This window comes from Ranitomeya variabilis, chromosome 2 (genome assembly GCF_051348905.1).
Source record: "Ranitomeya variabilis isolate aRanVar5 chromosome 2, aRanVar5.hap1, whole genome shotgun sequence".
NCBI lineage: Eukaryota > Metazoa > Chordata > Amphibia > Anura > Dendrobatidae > Ranitomeya > Ranitomeya variabilis.
Genome location: NC_135233.1, coordinates 206859793 through 206880223, shown reverse-complemented (window position 1 = coordinate 206880223; position 20431 = coordinate 206859793). Strand labels below are relative to the sequence as shown.

The 20431-nt window shown below is 43.5% G+C and overlaps 2 protein-coding genes across 6 annotated transcripts in view; one reads left to right on the top strand and one right to left on the bottom strand.

Moving 5' to 3' along the window:
* The window catches only part of RABGAP1 (RAB GTPase activating protein 1), a 238587-nt gene that overhangs the window by 80824 nt on the left and 137332 nt on the right, over window positions 1-20431 (bottom strand). The window lies entirely within an intron of this gene.
* On the top strand, window positions 1440-20230 carry LOC143808923 (uncharacterized). Its single transcript, XM_077292101.1, has 5 exons — window positions 1440-2143; window positions 3931-5000; window positions 19904-19955; window positions 20006-20082; window positions 20153-20230. Exons 1-5 carry the CDS (start codon window positions 1501-1503, stop codon window positions 20228-20230), a joined length of 1920 nt encoding a protein of 639 aa, XP_077148216.1. The 5' UTR covers window positions 1440-1500.

The following is a 20431-nucleotide window of genomic DNA, read 5'->3' as shown; positions in this document are numbered from 1 at the left end:
AATGTAACAGAAACTGTCAGGCGAATTAATACACTCCCGCTGAGCCATAATGCTAATTTTGGGAAACACGGCTGAATATGACGAGCTAACATGAACTGAGATGAAAAAGTGTGAACAGGCGAGAACCAAGATAAAACAATTGAATCAAGCCCGGGCATGTCAGAGCCTGCTCGTTCAGCTTGCAACATGTTGATGCTGGTTTCATTAGCTCACTCTGAAAGTTCTTTTCTTTGAAAGTTATATTTTTTGGCATTGTATATCTTCAATGCATTGATGTGAATTAATTAATAGTAATTTTGACTTTCAAAACCCCAAGATAAAAATACCAAAAATTGGAAAAATATACTTAATTTAAAGAGAATTTTGCATTTTGTGGCAAATCCTGACGTCCAGGATTTTTTTCAATATTTTTTTTGTTTTCAGCACACCAAAATACATGGAAATTAGATGAAAATAATCAAACAGCCTTTTAGTCGCAGACCTGTGTATCTATTATCTATCTATCCATCTATCAATCAATCAATAAATCTATCATCTATTATCAATCTATCTATTATCTATCATCTATTATCTATAAATCCATTAGGCTGGGTTCAGATTGTGTTAATAGCAGCCAGTTCAGCACATACGCTAACGGGCTGCTGTTAACGCAAGTGCCGACGTTCCATCTGCGCTACCAGTGACGGACCCGGAAACGCTGCAGCCTGCGTCTCGGGTCTGTCACTCAATGACGGCACATCGCTAGCGCACGCCCATTGTGGGCGTGCACTAGCGATGCATCCGACATTGCATTCAATGGCGGCGTTAACGGACTACGTTACACCGCGTTATGCCGCGGTGTAACGTAGTCCATTTAACGGAGTCACTGAACGCAATGTGAACCCAGCCTAATCTATCTATTATCTATCGATCTATCCATCTATTTATTATTCATCTATATATCTATCATCTATCTATTATCTATCATCTATCTATATATCTATTATCTATCTATCGATCTATCCATCTATTTATTATCTATATATCTATATCTATGATCTATCCATCTATTATCTATCTATATATATATTATCTATCTAATATCTATCATCTATCTATTATCTTTCTATATATCTATTATCTATCGATCTATCCATCTATTTATTATCCATCTATATATCTATCATCTATTATCTATCTATTATCTATCATCTATCTATCTATTATCTATCATCTATCTATCTATTATCTATCTATCTATCCATCTATTTATTATCTATATATCTATCATCTATCCATATATTATCTATCTATATATATTATATATCTATTATCTATCTATCTCTATCAGCTCTCTCACGGTGACATCATAATAAGACCGATGTCACAAGTGATGTGATGACATCATCACATTCTATATTCCAGTGTTACAGCCTAAAGGAATCACTGCCTTACAGACTCCCAAGGGTGAGGTAGCCCCTTTTGTTTTTCGTGACAAACGAAGCAAAAATTGTTTAGAAAATGGAGAAAGAGAGAAGAAGAGCCCAAAGAGATCGGGTTCTGAGAGAGAGGAGAGGAATCAATTTAGAGCAGGAACCATTGTTCGCTTTAGGGCGAAAAGACACTATACTACCGGACATGGACACTGACGCCTCAGAAATGGCGTCCAAACATCAAAATCTGAGAAAGACCAAAAGATATGAGATCCTTAAAAAGAAAAGGAATATGGAGAACCTCATAGAGTCTCACTCTGCAGCCTCCGCTGATCTTCACAGGGCCATGCTTATCTCCTTGAAAAAAATCGGAGCTCTGGTCCCTGAAATACGGAGGAAGAACAAAGATGCCATCCTCAATAATTGGAGAAACATCGGCGCAGAGTTAGAGCTGGAAGAGGTTCTCAATGAAACACCGAGACATGTCACAATCTCCAGATCTGAAAGTCTGGAGACACCGAGCCTACAAAGAGCGGCAGCCCAGAAGAGGATCAGGAACAGCAGAGACTGGGTTGTCCAATGTAGGAGACGCCTCATCTATGCCAAACCCATAATAAATGGGAATGGTGCATTACGGAGGTCCGGGACATCAGCTGAGAACATCTCCATCCCAGAGACCAAACAGCTGAGTGATTCTCCACCAAACACCTCACTGGATAAAGAGGAACCAGGTAAGATGGAAACTGCTCTGTATAATAAGGCTGGGGTGAGGGGGATTATACTCCGAATATTATGTACTGGCCTCAGTTATCAAAAGGGCAGAAAAACTGTCCTTGTTGTCCATAGCAACCAATCACGATGCGGCTTTCATTGTTCCATGGAATGTTAAGAAATGGAATCTGTGCTGTGATTCGTTGCTATGGGCAACAGGGACATTTTGCTAATAGACAGTTTTGATAAATGAGGGTCAAAATATTAGACATTTCCTGCTCATTTACATAATTCTGTTTAAAACTATTACATGCTCTGGAGCTATATTTGTTAACCCCTTCTTGACCTGGTAAGCATCCGTTTTTTTCCTTACTCCTTATAAAACCCTATAGAATATATAACTATATATATATAAAACTATTTTTATTTTTTCTGCCAATGTAGCTGTATGTGAACTTGTTTATTTAGTGGACCAAGCTGTAGTTTTGGACACTATTTATTTTACCTTTCAATATTTTGGAAAATAGGTAAAAAGATTGAGAGACCGCTTTATTTCTTCTGAAAAGATAGCTAATTTGCATATTGTTTTCTCCCCGTTGTCAGTTCTCCTTAAGAAGAAACATCAGCATCTAGACCCATATTTCTGCACAAAACACTTTTTTTTTTAAATCCCAGGTTACTTGACATATAATAGAATAGGCCATGTCTTTCCATACAGGAATTCCGCTGGCAATGCAATGTACACTGGAACAGATTTCCCCAAAAATTGCATTATATACTCTTCTAAAATTCTTGTGCCGAATTCCCTCACACCAGACTGTTCATCTCATTCATTAGGACCTATGAATATTGCTGAAAATTGCCAGTTGTTATGTGTTCAGAGGACATCTGCTGGAGACAGTGTGTAACCTCGAGGTAGAGTCAGTGCGGACCCCCAGGCTGCTCTAAAATGGTCCAACACTGCTGAGAGATAGCAAATATCACATTCCCATGCTTGGCTTCCTCACACCCAGAAGACATTGCCAAATTGCCAATTAAGCCAGGCAGAAATAAGTATTTGTGGTAGAACAGCTGGAGCCCACGGAGAGCTGGTGTAAGGCTAGGGTCACATTGCGTTATGTGACCGCGTTTAACGGACTACGTTACACCGCGGCATAACGCGGTGTTAACGTAGTCCATTAACGCCGCCATAGCCTGTAATAGTGAGCGCGTCGCTAGCGCCCGCCCACATTGGGCGGGCGCTAGCGATGTCGCGTCATTTGAGTGACGGACCTCGGACGCTGCTTGCAGCGTCCACGGCGCGCCCGAGGTCCGTTCCTCGCTAGTGCAGATCGGGGATCTGCGCTAGCGGGGACGCCGAACGCGGACCCTAGGGAAGCATTGCGTTAGCGCAACCCGCTAGTGCTATGCGCTTAACGGATTGCCCTAACGCAATGTGACCCTAGCCTAAGAGAGTACTGGCAACTCGGATTCAGAAGGAAAAACATATAATATGCAAAGACCCTGCCAAAGTATACGTAGGGAAATGGCACGCACTGCAAGGGGCACAGTCACACTGAACACCAAACCTACTATTTAGGACTCTGCATATAGAAAAAAACCTCCTGAAACATTTCCATTGTCTACATTTCAGGACAGAATGAACATGAATCATTGCATTATCATTATATGGCAGGGATCATGGAATGAAAGGGACAGTTCTGTTAGAGCATTAGAAATAGGAACAATGTGCGTTATACACAGAAAATGTTCTGTATTCATCTTCTAGGTCTCTTTCAGTAAAATCTAAAATATTTTGTATCTACAGCTAATATCTACAATGACCCCGTATGTCCAGCTACTATCTACAATGACACCGTATGTCCAGCTACTATCTACAATGACGCCGTATGTACAGCTAATACCTACAATGACTCCGTATGTACAGCTACTATCTACAATGACCCCGGATGTCCAGCTACTATCTACAATGACCCCGTATGTACAGCTGATATCTACAATGATGCCGTATGTCCAGCTACTATCTACAATGACGCCGTATGTCCAGCTACTATCTACAATGACGCCGTATGTACAGCTACTATCTACAATGACACCGAATGTACAGCTACTATCAACAATGACGCCGTATGTACAGCTACTATCTACAATGACGCCGTATGTACAGCTACTATCTACAATGACGCCGTATGTACAGCTACTATCTACAATGACGCCGTATGTACAGCTACTATCTACAATGACACCGAATGTACAGCTACTATCAACAATGACGCCGTATGTACAGCTACTATCTACAATGACGCCGTATGTACAGCCAATATCTACAATGACGCCGTATGTACAGCTACTATCTACAATGACGCCATAAGTACAGCTACTATCTACAATGACGCCGTATGTACAGCTGATATCTACAATGATGCCGTATGTCCAGCTAATATCTACAATGACACCGTATGTACAGCTGATATTTACAATGACGCCGTATGTACAGCTACTATCTACAATGATGCCGTATGTACAGCTAATATCTACAATGACGCCGTATGTACAACTACTATCTACAATGACGCCGTATATCCAGCTAATATCTACAATGATGCCGTATGTTCAGCTACTATCTACAATGGCGCCGTATGTACAGCTAATATCTACAATGATGCCGTATATACAGCTACTATCTACAATGACGCCGTATATCCAGCTAATATCTACAATGACGCCGTATATCCAGCTAATATCTACAATGACGCCGTATGTACAGGTAATATCTACAATGACACCGTATGTACAGCTTATATCTACAATGACGCCGTATGTCCAGCTACTATCTACAATGACGCCGTATGTACAGCTAATATCTACAATGACGCCGTATGTACAGCTACTATCTACAATGACACCGTATGTACAGCTGATATCAACAATGACGCCGTATGTACAGCTAATATCTACAATGACGCCGTATGTACAGCTACTATCTACAATGACACCGTATGTACAGCTACTATCTACAATGACACCGTATGTACAGCTACTATCTACAATGACACCGAATGTACAGCTACTATCAACAATGACGCCGTATGTACAGCTACTATCTACAATGACGCCGTATGTACAGCTACTATCTACAATGACACCGTATGTACAGCTGATATTTACAATGATGCCGTATGTCCAGTTACTATCTACAATGACGCCGTATGTACAGCTAATATCTACAATGACGCCATATGTACAGCTAATATCTACAATGACGCCGTATGTACAGCTACTATCTACAATGACGCCGTATGTACAGCTACTATCTACAATGACGCCGTATGTACAGCTAATATCTACAATGACGCCGTATGTACAGCTACTATCTACAATGACACCGTATGTACAGCTAATATTTACAATGACGCCGTATGTACAGCTAATATCTACAATGACGCCGTATGTACAGCTACTATCTACAATGACGCCGTATGTACAGCTAATATCTACAATGACACCGTATGTACAGCTAATATTTACAATGACGCCGTATGTACAGCTAATATCTACAATGACGCCGTATGTACAGCTAATATCTACAATGACGCCGTATGTACAGCTACTATCTACAATGACGCCGTATGTACAGCTAATATCTACAATGACGCCGTATATCCAGCTACTATCTACAATGACACCGTATGTCCAGCTAATATCTACAATGACACCGTATATCCAGCTAATATCTACAATGACGCCGTATGTACAGGTAATATCTACAATGACGCCGTATGTACAGCTTATATCTACAATGACGCCGTATGTCCAGCTACTATCTACAATGACGCCGTATGTACAGCTAATATCTACAATGACGCCGTATGTACAGCTACTATCTACAATGACACCGTATGTACAGCTGATATCAACAATGACGCCGTATGTACAGCTAATATCTACAATGACGCCGTATGTACAGCTACTATCTACAATGACACCGTATGTACAGCTACTATCTACAATGACACCGTATGTACAGCTACTATCTACAATGACACCGAATGTACAGCTACTATCAACAATGACGCCGTATGTACAGCTACTATCTACAATGACGCCGTATGTACAGCTACTATCTACAATGACACCGTATGTACAGCTGATATTTACAATGATGCCGTATGTCCAGTTACTATCTACAATGACGCCGTATGTCCAGCTAATATCTACAATGACGCCGTATGTACAGCTACTATCTACAATGACGCCGTATGTACAGCTACTATCTACAATGACGCCGTATGTACAGCTAATATCTACAATGACGCCGTATGTACAGCTACTATCTACAATGACACCGTATGTACAGCTAATATTTACAATGACGCCGTATGTACAGCTAATATCTACAATGACGCCGTATGTACAGCTAATATCTACAATGACGCCGTATGTACAGCTACTATCTACAATGACGCCGTATGTACAGCTAATATCTACAATGACACCGTATGTACAGCTAATATTTACAATGACGCCGTATGTACAGCTAATATCTACAATGACGCCGTATGTACAGCTAATATCTACAATGACGCCGTATGTACAGCTACTATCTACAATGACGCCGTATGTACAGCTAATATCTACAATGACGCCGTATATCCAGCTACTATCTACAATGACACCGTATGTACAGCTGATATCTACAATGACGCGGTATGTACAGCTGATATTTACAATGACGCCGTATGTCCAGCTAATATCTACAATGACGCCGTATGTACAGCTACTATCTACAATGACGCCGTATGTTCAGCTACTATCTACAATGGCGCCGTATGTACAGCTAATATCTACAATGATGCCGTATATACAGCTACTATCTACAATGACGCCGTATATCCAGCTAATATCTACAATGACGCCGTATGTACAGGTAATATCTACAATGACACCGTATGTACAGCTTATATCTACAATGACGCCGTATGTCCAGCTGCTATCTACAATGACCCCGTATGTACAGCTACTATCTACAATGACCCCGTATGTTCAGCTGATATCTACAATGACCCCGTATGTACAGCTAATATCTACAATGACGCCGTATGTACAGCTACTATCTACAATGACCCCGTATGTACAGCTAATATCTACAATGACCCCGGATGTACAGCTAATATCTACAATGACGCCGTATGTACAGCTAATATCTACAATGACGCCGTATGTACAGCTACTATCTACAATGACCCCGTATGTACAGCTACTATCTACAATGACCCCGGATGTACAGCTACTATCTACAATGACGCCGTATGTACAGCTAATATCTACAATGACGCCGTATGTACAGCTACTATCTACAATGACGCCGTATGTACAGCTGATATCTACAATGACGCCATATGTACAGCTAATATCTACAATGACGCCATAAGTACAGCTGATATCTACAATGACGCCGTATGTCCAGCTGATATCTACAATGACGCCGTATGTCCAGCTAATATCTACAATGACACCGTATGTACAGCTGATATCTACAATGACGCCATATGTACAGCTACTATCTACAATGATGCCGTATGTACAGCTACTATCTACAATGACGCCGTATATCCAGCTACTATCTGCAGTGATGCCGTATGTACAGCTAGTATCTACAATGACGCCGTATGTACAGCTACTATCTACAATGACGCCGTATATCCAGCTAATATCTGCAGTGATGCCGTATGTTCAGCTACTATCTACAATGATGCCGTATATACAGCTACTATCTACAATGACGCCTTATATCCAGCTAATATCTACAATGATGCCGTATATCCAGCTAATATCTACAATGACGCCGTATGTACAGCTAATATCTACAACGATGCCGTATGTCCAGCTACTATCTACAATGACCCCGGATGTACAGCTACTATCTACAATGACCCCGGATGTACAGCTAATATCTACAATGACGCCGTATATCCAGCTAATATCTACAATGACCCCGTATGTACAGCTACTATCTACAATGACGCCGTATGTACAGCTAATACCTACAATGACCCCGTATGTACAGCTAATACCTACAATGATGCCATATGTACAGCTACTATCTACAATGACGCCGTATGTCCAGCTGATATCTACACTGACCCCGTATGTACAGCTACTATCTACAATGACCCCGGATGTACAGCTGATATCTACAATGACCCCGTATGTACAGCTACTATCTACAATGACCCCGGATGTACAGCTGATATCTACAATGACCCCGGATGTACATCTACTATCTACAATGACACCGTATGTCCAGCTGATATCTACACTGACCCCGTATGTACAGCTACTATCTACAATGACCCCGGATGTACAGCTGATATCTACAATGACACCATATGTCCAGCTACTATCTACAATGACGCCGTATGTCCAGCTACTATCTACAATGACGCCGTATGTCCAGCTACTATCTACAATGACGCCGTATGTCCAGCTACTATCTACTATGATGCCGTATATCCAGCTACTATCTACAATGACACCGTATGTACAGCTAATATCTACAATGACGCCGTATGTCCAGCTACTATCTACAATGACGCCGTATGTCCAGCTGATATCTACAATGACGCCGTATATCCAGCTAATATCTACAATGACACCGTATGTCCAGCTAATATCTACAATGACGCCGTATGTCCAGCTAATATCTACAATGACGCCGTATGTCCAGCTGATATCTACAATGACGCCATTCTTTAATGTATATCACCGTTATGAATAAATAATAAAGGCCAAAACTCAGCAAATTTTATACAATAGCTTTCAATTTTAATAGACGGGAGCAGTAGGAGATTGCAACACAAAATAAATTAATACATAAAAAAAAAAAAACACAAGCTAAGCAGAGGGTTCGGCTTTACAGAAAATGTCAGTAAGCTTAAAAAATATATATATATTATAATTATATATATATATATATATATATATACACACACATACATACATACATACATATATATATACAGTATATATATACGGTATATATATATCATAAAGTCGCTAATCCTTATTCTATAATATCTGGGTAATTCCTGTGGGATCCCAGTCGAGGAGGACCCTGGTAAACATGTGAGAAAAAAAAAGTGTAGGGAAATTTGATAATGCTCTAATATTCTGCTCGAAATACAATAATTAAATATAAATATTATATAAATTATAATTATTCTATAAATTAGAAATAAATCAGTACATCATGCTGCACAGTGTATAAGTATGTGCTCCACTACTCTTTCTTTTCCTCAAAATAAGTACCCTATATGGGGAGCAATATTGGGTCCCTTCCACATTACAGGAGCTTTTATGACATTGCATCTAGGGATGAGCCTAGTGTTTGGTGATGCTCGGCTATCACTCGAGTATCACGTTGCTTGGATGTACTTGTTACTCAGCGAGTAATGGGCAGTGCTTTTTGTAAAACTCGAATCCCCGCCCCACATCTTTGGCGCCTGTTACACAGCCAAAAGACAGGCGGTTATTCCCTGTGCGTCACTGTAATGCCGTAGCCATCTTGGTTGTGGCATTACTGTGATTGGCTGGCCGTGTGACATCATCAGGGGTTATAAAAGAACTGGTGCCGCTCGGCTCGGCACACTGACGCCATTGCACAGCTCTGTGACACTTTGTATTGGAGGGACAGTGTCCTAGTCCAGGTCTGTGTGCACAGGATAAGAGCCCTTCTAAAGGTACCTTCACACTAAACGATAACGATAGCGATATCGCTGAGTTTGACAGGCAGCAGCGATCAGGATCCTGCTGTGATATCGCTGGTCGTTGGTTAAAGTTCAGAACTTTATTTGGTCGTCAGATCGCCGTGTATCGTTGTGTTTGACAGCAAAAGCAACGATGCCAGCGATGTTTTACAATGGTAACCAGGGTAAATATCGGGTTACTAAGCGCAGGGCCGCGCTTAGAAACCCGATGTTTATCCTGGTTACCATCGTAAAAATAAAAAAAAAAAACTACATACTCACCCTCTGATGTCTGTCACACGTCCCTCGCTGTCCGCTTCCTGCACTGACTGAGTGCCAGCCGTAAAGTAAAAGTACAGCACAGCGGTGACGTCACCGCTCTGCTGTTAGGGCCGGCACTCACACAGTGCAGGGAAGCGGACGCCGGGGGACGCGAATGTGAGTATGTAGTGTTTGTTATTTTACATTTTACACTGGTAACCAGGGTAAACATTGGGTTACTAAGCGCGGCCCTGCGCTTAGCAAGCTGATGTTTACCCTGGTTACCCGGGGACCTCGGCATCTTTGGTCGCTGGAGAGCTGTCTGTGTGACAGCTCTCCAGCGACGCTGCAGCGATCGGCATCGTTGTCTGTATCGCTGCAGCGTCGCTTAGTGTGAAGGTACCTTAAGGGCTAATCATCGTTTGTATCACATACAATCTGTATTTAGCCTAGGGAGGGAGAGTTGCAGGAGCAGGGAGAGTGACAGAATCCAGTCCGTAGACCGGGATTAGGGCTGTGCAGTCCATTGGCAACATATAGCTACATCATTTTTTGGGGGTGTGGGGGTTAAAAATTGAATATATTTTGATTCATCGAGTACGTGATTTGTGCTAATTCTTTGTGTTGTATATATAGACAAATACATACACATATACCGTATATACTCGAGTATAAGCCGACCCGAGTATAAGCCGACCCCCCTAATTTTGCCACAAAAAACTGGGAAAACTTATTGACTCGAGTATAAGCCTAGGGTAGAAAATGCAGCAGCTACCGGTGAATTTCAAAATTAAAAATAGATACTCCATACCATTCATTATGGCCCCATAGATGCTCCACATAAAGCTGTGCCATATATAATGCTCTGCACCGTTCATTATGGCCCCATAGATACTCCACATAAAGCTGTGCCATATATACAATGCTCTGCACCGTTGCCCCACAGCTGTGCCATATATAGTGCTCTGCACCGTTGCCCCATAGCTGTGCCATATAGTGCTCTGCACCATTGCCCCATAGCTGTGACATGTAGTGCTCTGCACCATTGCCCCATAGCTCTGCCATATAGTGCTCTGCACCATTGCCCCATAGCTGTGACATGTAGTGCTCTGCACCGTTGCCCCATAGCTCTGCCATATAGTGCTCTGCACCGTTGCCCCATAGCTGTGCCATATAGTGCTCTGCACCGTTGCCCCATAGCTGTGCCATATAGTGCTCTGCACTGTTGCCCCATAGCTCTGCCATATAGAGCTCTGCACCATTGCCCCATAGCTGTGACATGTAGTGCTCTGCACCGTTGCCCCATAGCTGTGCCATATAGTGCTCTGCACTGTTGCCCCATAGCTGTGCCATATAGTGCTCTGCACTGTTGCCCCATAGCTGTGCCATATAGTGCTCTGCACCGTTGCCCCATAGCTGTGCCATATAGTGCTCTGCACCGTTGCCCCATAGCTGTGCCATATAGTGCTCTGCACCATTGCCCCATAGCTGTGCCATATAGTGCTCTGCACTGTTGCCCCATAGCTCTGCCATATAGTGCTCTGCACCATTGCCCCATAGCTGTGACATGTAGTGCTCTGCACCGTTGCCCCATAGCTGTGACATGTAGTGCTCTGCACCATTGCCCCATAGCTGTGACATGTAGTGCTCTGCACCGTTGCCCCATAGCTCTGCCATATAGTGCTCTGCACCATTGCCCCATAGCTGTGCCATATAGTGCTCTGCACTGTTGCCCCATAGCTCTGCCATATAGTGCTCTGCACCATTGCCCCATAGCTGTGACATGTAGTGCTCTGCACCGTTGCCCCATAGCTGTGCCATATAGTGCTCTGCACTGTTGCCCCATAGCTGTGCCATATAGTGCTCTGCACTGTTGCCCCATAGCTGTGCCATATAGTGCTCTGCACCGTTGCCCCATAGCTGTGCCATATAGTGCTCTGCACTGTTGCCCCATAGCTCTGCCATATAGTGCTCTGCACCATTGCCCCATAGCTGTGACATGTAGTGCTCTGCACCGTTGCCCCATAGCTGTGACATGTAGTGCTCTGCACCATTGCCCCATAGCTGTGACATGTAGTGCTCTGCACCGTTGCCCCATAGCTCTGCCATATAGTGCTCTGCACCGTTGCCCCATAGCTGTGCCATATAGTGCTCTGCACCGTTGCCCCATAGCTGTGCCATATAGTGCTCTGCACCGTTGCCCCATAGCTGTGCCATATAGTGCTCTGCACCGTTGCCCCATAGCTGTGCCATATAGTGCTCTGCACCGTTGCCCCATAGCTCTGCCATATAGTGCTCTGCACCATTGCCTCATAGATACTCCACATAAATCTGTGCTGCTGCTGCAATAAAAAAAAAACAAAAAAACACATACTCACCTGTCTTGCTTGCAGCTCCTCGGCGCCTTCTTCCCGGCGTCTCTCTGCACTGACTGATCAGGCAGAGGGCGGCGCGCACACTATATGCGTCATCGCGCCCTCTGCCTGAACAGTCAGAGCGGAGAGACGCCGGGAATATGGCTCGGCGCCCGGCGTGTGGAACGAGGACAGGTGAATATGACATACTTACCTGCTCCCGGCGTCCCGCTCCTTCCCCCTGCCTGTCTTCGGTGCCGCAGCCTCTTCCTCTATCAGCGGTCACCGGCACCGCTTCATTAGAGATATGAATAGGCGGCTCCGCCCCTATGGGGGGTGGAGCAGCCTATTCATTTCTCTAATGAGCGGTCCCACGTGACCGCTCAGGGGAAGAGGCTGCGGCACCCGGAGACAGTGGGACGTGCAGGGGGGGCGCCAGGAGCCCCGGAAGCAGGTAAGTATATGACAGTGCTCACCCGCCGACCCCACCACCGATCATGACTCGAGTATAAGCCGAGGGGGCACTTTCAGCCCAAAAATTTGGGCTGAAAATCTCGGCTTATACTCGAGTATATACGGTATATATATTACATACAACCACACACAACACTCTAAGAGCGCATTAAAAAAATGTTGCAGGCTTATATTTCTCAGCCATACAGTTTTGTGGGTTCTGCGGTACATTTCTGTGACATCGAACAATCCACACATGTGTTAAAAAATTGGATGGATTACATTCATCACCCATACACTATTCCGTGGTGTGGGTAAAATTTCTGCGATGCCATGTAAAGAAGAAGCGGGCATCACTCAGAAATAAAAAAATGATATTAATGACAGGGTGCTGCCATTGCGCCCAAATGAGTACTGAAGCAAGCAAGAGAAAAGAAGGTGCAAACAACGAATTTTAAATGTTTATAATGGTTGCACTGATGGATTACCCAATAAAGCTTGTTTTCGCACTTTATTTAGCGGTGTGCACCGTTGTTTGCGCCTTCTTTTCTCTTGCTTGCTTTAAAATTTCTGTGATGTTACCTAATCCAGGGAATATTTAAGTTTTTTTGTAGTGTAAAAGTTCTCATCTATTTCGTGGCCTGGGGTACATTTCCTGTGTTATATAAAACTGAATTCAAAAAGCGCTCATGAATTTTGCAAGCTTACATTTCTAAGCCATACAGTATTACACGGTCTGGGCACATTTCTGTGATTTTTAAAACTGATTGAAAAAGTGTTTAAAAATGTTGTAGGGTTACATTTCTCAGCCATACAGTATTAGTGATCTGGGTATGTTTCTGTGGTTTATAACACTCCAAAAAAGTGTTAATTATTTTTACAGTATTCAATTAGCCATCCATACAATGTAACATGCTTAGTGGGTGACAAAGATGGCAGAAGCTCGCGAGAGTCATGAGGTAGTGACCAGAGGAATATCGGAGCCAGAGGAAGCTGGTGCAACAGCAGAGGTGGCAGAAGCCTGTGGTCCTGATCTGGCTGATATGCTGGACCCATCAAGGTCCGAACCCAGGCTGTATCATTTATGGCTGGGGTTCCTGGGAATTGCAGAAAGAAGAGCCAGGATTCAGGAACTGGTGAGCGAACTGTGGGGCCTAGGCTGATTGGAAGACACAAAGAGGCGAACCAGGATCATGTCTGGACAAATGTTCTCAGGCCTGCCAGCCGTAAGATAACAAGAATTGGTGGTAGTTACTTACGTCTGTCAGCGGAATAGGGTGTCCACTGAGCAGTTTGTGACCTGTCATCACACCTCGTTCAAACATCAAGCAGCAGAGAAGGAACACTTAACTCGAAGGCTACAAGAGCCAACAGCTGGAACTAGGGTCACATTCCCCAAAATAGAAGGGCAACATGGCTGGTATGCCGTGGGTGTGATCCTAGAAAGAAGCATGATGAACCCTTCTTGAGGAATGAATAGGCCTAGGAGAGGCTCCTTGAGGTGGCTCGAGACACGACTACTACCACTCCCAAGAGATCGTGCTGTCCTTGAGCTTCCCCACGTCCTATGCGCAGATGGTGCAGGTGAGGCGGGGCTCTTGTCCATATTTATATGTTGGGGGATAAGTCAGTATCTGAAGCCAGGTCACTTACAGCCCAGGCACATGGCAATCGGGCTCCATAAAGAAGGCGAAGGCAGTGCCCCCAGCCTCAAGAGGAAGGAGAAGAAGTGAATACGAAGAGGATTACTGTATTATCCTGCTTATAATTTTTTACTGGCTTTGTACATAGCCTTTATGAATGTAGGAGTACATCAACTACACTTTTAAAATATTTGAATGAGGCATGCAAGCTGTAGCCTTGTAGGGGTCTATGGATGACACTCCTTACAATGTTTTACTGGCTTTGCACATTCTGCAAATCATTTATGAGTGTATAAGTACACAAAGGTTCCTTTGAAAATATTTAAATTCAGAACATTTTTATGAATTCAATGACTTATCCATACATATTCACACGGTTACTGTTGCATTACGGTGGAATGTAAAACTTACAAAAAGCATTGAAAAATATTTCTGGATTAGAATACTCTATCAGATTATTAGGTGCTTTCTGTAACATTTTGGTGGTATATAACCGTACAAAAAACTAAAAAAAAATTTGGCTTGGTTACATTTCCAACCCATACACTATTCTGTGGTCTGGGTTCCATTTCTTGGATACTTAACACTTGAAAAAAGCATTTAAATATTTTGCAGGGTTACATTTCTGTCATATATCAACCATTTTGCTGGTATTATGTATTTTGTGGTCTTGGGTACATTTCTATGATACATAACACTTTCAAAAAGTGTTAAAAAATTTAGCTGGGTTACATTTCTCACCAAAACACTATTCTGTGTTCTGGGGTACATACTGTATTTTATGATATATAACACTTTTTAACTGTTAAAGTTTATCACCCATACACTATTTCGTCTTCTGGGATACATTTTGTTGGTATATTATTGTTAAAAAAAATGTATAAGTATTATATTGCACACCCATAGACTATTCCGTGGTCTGGAGGACATTTCCTTGGTATGTAACCCTCAAAAGTGCATAGCCTTTATCAGTCTAGGAGACCAATACATGACAATTGGAACATAATGTGTATGAGGCCCTCCTTTATGTCTAATACAGGGTCTATCGGAGTCCATTATTTTTGGCAGTTCTTGATTCCTTCATAAATTACACTGAAATTTCCTATTTTTTTTATTTAAAAAAAAAAAATCTATTTAGGTTTAATTAATTATATATATTTTTAAAATCTTTTAAAATTTTTCCTTATTTACAAGTCATTATAGAGGAAAAAAAATCTTTCTTAACATTTTTATGCTGTAAGGTGCAATTTCTCGCTGGTTTGGAATGTTTTATGGTCAGTCCTTAAAGTGGAGTAAAGGTATGACACCATTGTTCTCAGCAGCGATCTGGGGGTCAGAGATGCTTCCAGGGGTCTTCCTCCATGCTGTTCTCCTTCCATTCAGCACTTTTCACATCCATTTGAACACTGCCCCCCCCCAGACCTCTTTGTAGGATCTGCTGGAAAAATGCTCGGCTTTCCACCAACCATCATACTCATTACTCTAAACGAGCACTCGAGTAGTAGGAATTGCTTGGGTCGAGCAACAAGCACCCGGGCATTTTAGTGTTCGCTCATTTCTAATCCCATCCTGCATACATAGACATTCATATGTCTATACAGAAGCTCTAACAGCTTCCACTCTTTTAGGAAGACTTTCTAAAACATTATGGAGCGGTTTATGGGAATTTTTACTCATTCATCAAGAAGAGCTTTGCTAAAGTCAGATGCTGATGTTGGGGAGAGCCTGGGACATCCTAAAGGTATTGGGGATGAGGTCCAGGTTCTGTGTAGCAGTTTGGGTTCTTCTACCCCTAACTTCTTCAACCATGTCTTCATGGAACTCGTGCACTGGACACAGTCATGAGAAAGAAAAAAGGGCCTTCCCCAAACAGTTCCCACAAAGATGGAAGCTACAATTGTCTAAAGTTCCTTGGCAGAATGAAGCATTAAGATTTCACTACAATGCAACTAAGGGGTCTTGGCCGATCACTAAAAAAACATGAAGGTTTGGATCCTGCAGTTAGGGAGCCAGCAAAGAGTTGGTGACTTTTCTGCCCTCTGCTCCTCAGCACTCGGTGTAACGTTACATGGTCTCCACTTTGTGGATGAGTTGTTGTGGTGCCTAAACATTTTCAATATTTAGGGAAAACTGACTTTTTACAAAAGTGAAATCCTACAAGACTGCACTGGGATCTGTGAGCAGTTTACCCCCAGCCATTCTGTCACACGTGTTAGTAAAGGTAGACGGCACAGCGAGGAACCTTATTATATACACTGGGGCAATGAGACTGAATGAAAAACATGAATTTAATAATTAAGAAGTTTATCCCAATACTTTTCTCCAGTGGCGTAACTAGAAAGTTATGGGCCCCGATGCGAACTTTGAAATGCCCCCCCCCCCCCCACCCCCGCAAAAATATTTTCCACCCAAATTCAGATTTTCCCTATTCATTTCGCACACTATAGCTTTATTGCAAAGTTGTATAGTGTGATCTCAGTGGCGTTACTATCCGGTGCCCCATCCTGGTATATATCTGTCCCCCGTACTGCCATTGTTATGTAATTTATAAAACAAAATAAACCATTATACTCATCAGGGGCTTACATAGAAGTCATGGGGATCCATATAAGAATCATAATGCACCCCCATAGTATTTCTTATAATATAATGCACCCCCATAGTCCTCTATATAATTTACTGCACAGTTCATAGTCATCCATATAGTATAATACACTCTCCATAGTCCTCCATATAGTACAATAGTATAATACACTCCTCATAGTCCTCCATATAGTATAATACACTCCTCATAGTCCTCCATATATTAAAATACACTCCTCATAGTGCTCCATATAGTGTAATACACTGCTCAGTCCTCCATATAGTATAATACACTCCTCAGTCCTCCATATAGTATAATACACTGCTCATAGTGCTCTATATAGTATAATGCACCCCTCATAGTCCTCCATATAGTATACACTCCTCAGTCCTCCATATAGTATTATACACTCCTCATAGTCCTCCATATATTAAAATAGACTGCTCAGTCCTCTATATAGTATAATACACTGCTCATAGTGCTCCATGTAGCATAATGCACCGCCATCATCATCCATGTCGTACAATTCACTTCTCATAGTATAATGCACCCCATAGTTCTTCATATAGTATAATGTATTCCCCATAGTCCTCGATACAGTATAATGCAGCCCACATATAGTATAATACAGCCACCCCACAGGGTATAATGCAGCCCCCACCATACAATATAATGTAACCCCCATAGAATATAATGCAGCCCCCCTCATAGTATAATGCTGCCCCTCCATACAGGTGCAGTGAGAAAGACATGGGCAAATGGTGACTATGGGGCAGGGGAGAAGGACACAAGGGGGCTAGGGAAGACAGGCACAATGGTGACACAGGGGGGCTAGGGAGCAAGGAAGACAGGCACAAGGGGACACATGTGGGCTAGAAGGCGGGAGAAGGGCACACGGGGACTAGTGGGCAAGGGAGACTGACACAAGGGGACAAGGGAGACTGACACAAGGGGACACAGGGGGACCAGTAGGCCAGGGAGACTGACAAGGGGACACACGAGGACTAGTGGGCAAGGGAGACTGACACAAGGGGACTAGAGGGCCAGGGAGACTGAATAGAGGACACACAGGGACTAGTGGGCAAGGGAGACTGACAAGGGGACACACGGGGACTAGTGGGCAAGGGAGATTGACACAAGGGGACACAAGGGGACTACTGGGCAAGGGAGACTGACACAAGGGAACACAGGAACTAGTGGGCAAGGGAGACTGACAAAGGCGACACGGGGACTAGTGGGCAAGGGAGACTGACACAAGGGGACAAGGGAGACTGACACAAGGGAACACACAGGGACTAGTGTGCAAGTGAGACTGACACAAAGGGACTAGTGGGCAAGGGAGACAGGCACAAGGGGACACACAGGGACCAGTGGGCAAGGCAGACTGACACAACGGGACACACAGGGACAAGGGACACAAGCACAAGGGGACAAGGGCGACAGGCACAAGGGGACACATGGGGACTAGGAGGAAGGGGAGAAGGGCACAAAAGGGCAAGGGAGACAGGCACAAGAGGAAATAAAGGGACTCCTAGGGCAGAGTAGATAGGGACACGGAGCTGCAAGGGGACAGGGGAAAACGGGGGGAGCCTTGGGAGCAAGGAAGAAGGGGGCACATGGATTATGAGGACAGGGTAGATGGGGAACACACGGTGAGAAAGGGGACAAGGGAGACTTAAGAACAGGGCAGACAGGTCACACGAGCGGCTGCTAATGACAGGAGGACAAATGCAGATCTGAGGCTTAAGGGACCCTTCGGCAGCAGGAGGAGGAGGACGCAGCAACAGATTGCAGCTTTTTAGGTTTAGGCACTCAGCCACTCACTCAAGCAGCACCAGCTCCCTTCGACCAGTCTTTCCCTTTGGTGTGGCTTTAAGACCTGTGGACACGCCTCTCTCCAGTCACAAGGTTGGATCACGTGACCGCATTAAATCCATCTTCCCCCATGAAACTGGACGACCTGCGGTGACGCCTCCCTGCTGTAATGGTTGGGTCCTTCTCCTTCACTATTGCTGGATGGACGGGCCCCTAAGCAGTCCGGGCCCGGTCGCAGCTGCGACCGCTATAGTTACGCCCCTGCTTTTCTCCATATAGTGCAATGATCCCACCAGTTTGTCAGGGAGAACACTGGAAAGATCACGCAGATCTCACCGCTGCCACCAGTTTGTCATGGGACAGAACTCTGCTTACTCCAATGGTCAGGACAATTGACTGACGACTGATGGACGCAGCTGCTTCCACTACTAGGCCGGTTATTGGGGAACTCACAGTGAGTGTATGGTAGATACACCGCCGATTATAACAAATTGAATATATATACCAGCTCCACAATGACAAAAGGAACTACTAGCTGCCACCAATCGCTTACACAGGTCGATTGGAGACCCATTATTGGTAAGGTTTGGCTTCACGGGTGCGGTTTTCAAAGCAAGTGGATCTAAGCTATTAAATTTTATATAACAAATAAACAAAGGTGTTACAAAATGGAAACAAAACAATACAGTATAAACAATCTCATAAAAGATAAAGTACCAAACCTGCATCACGGAAATGGCTCAGAGCTTGACGGAGGGAGGCACTCCTTAGGAAAATGGACAGAACCCACAGCAAACTGTACCTTCCAGGACTGACAAATAACTAAACTCGAACTCTGATTATTATTAGATCAAGGTTACACCCACAAAACTCCCCTTGGTGAGCTCATGTGGGGGCCGGTTGTGGGATTTGTTAGGTCTTTTAGGATTTTATGAAATCCCCAACGTTCAGAATACCTTCACCCCTGGAGGTCCAAGGTAAGAGATATCGTTGTCATGTTTCTGATCACAATTTTACACTTCTATAGAAATGAAACCTGACATGGATAGCATCATCCATCTTACTGTAATTTACTTGGAGGTGTTAGAAAGGCCTTACAGTGATGTGAGTGAATGCATTATGCTCATCCCTTTCCTACAACGTCAAAAATAAATATCCCATAAATATCATGCAGATCCCTATATTCATCATGGACCACTGGCTCCAGAGCGCCTGTGACAATCCTTTGAACAGAGGAAGCCGATTCATTTGAACAGAGGAAAACACTGCACTTCTCCACCTGTGTGTATACAAATCCTAGACTTAGTGATTAGCTCTCAGGGTAGATCGCCGCTGTAATTACCTGTTCACGACAGGAGTGCATGTTTCAATGGAGGATGAAGTGTCAGCTCTCTATCACTTCCCTAGTTATAATTAATCCCATATGTTCTATGTGAGGGTGAAATGTCCCCTC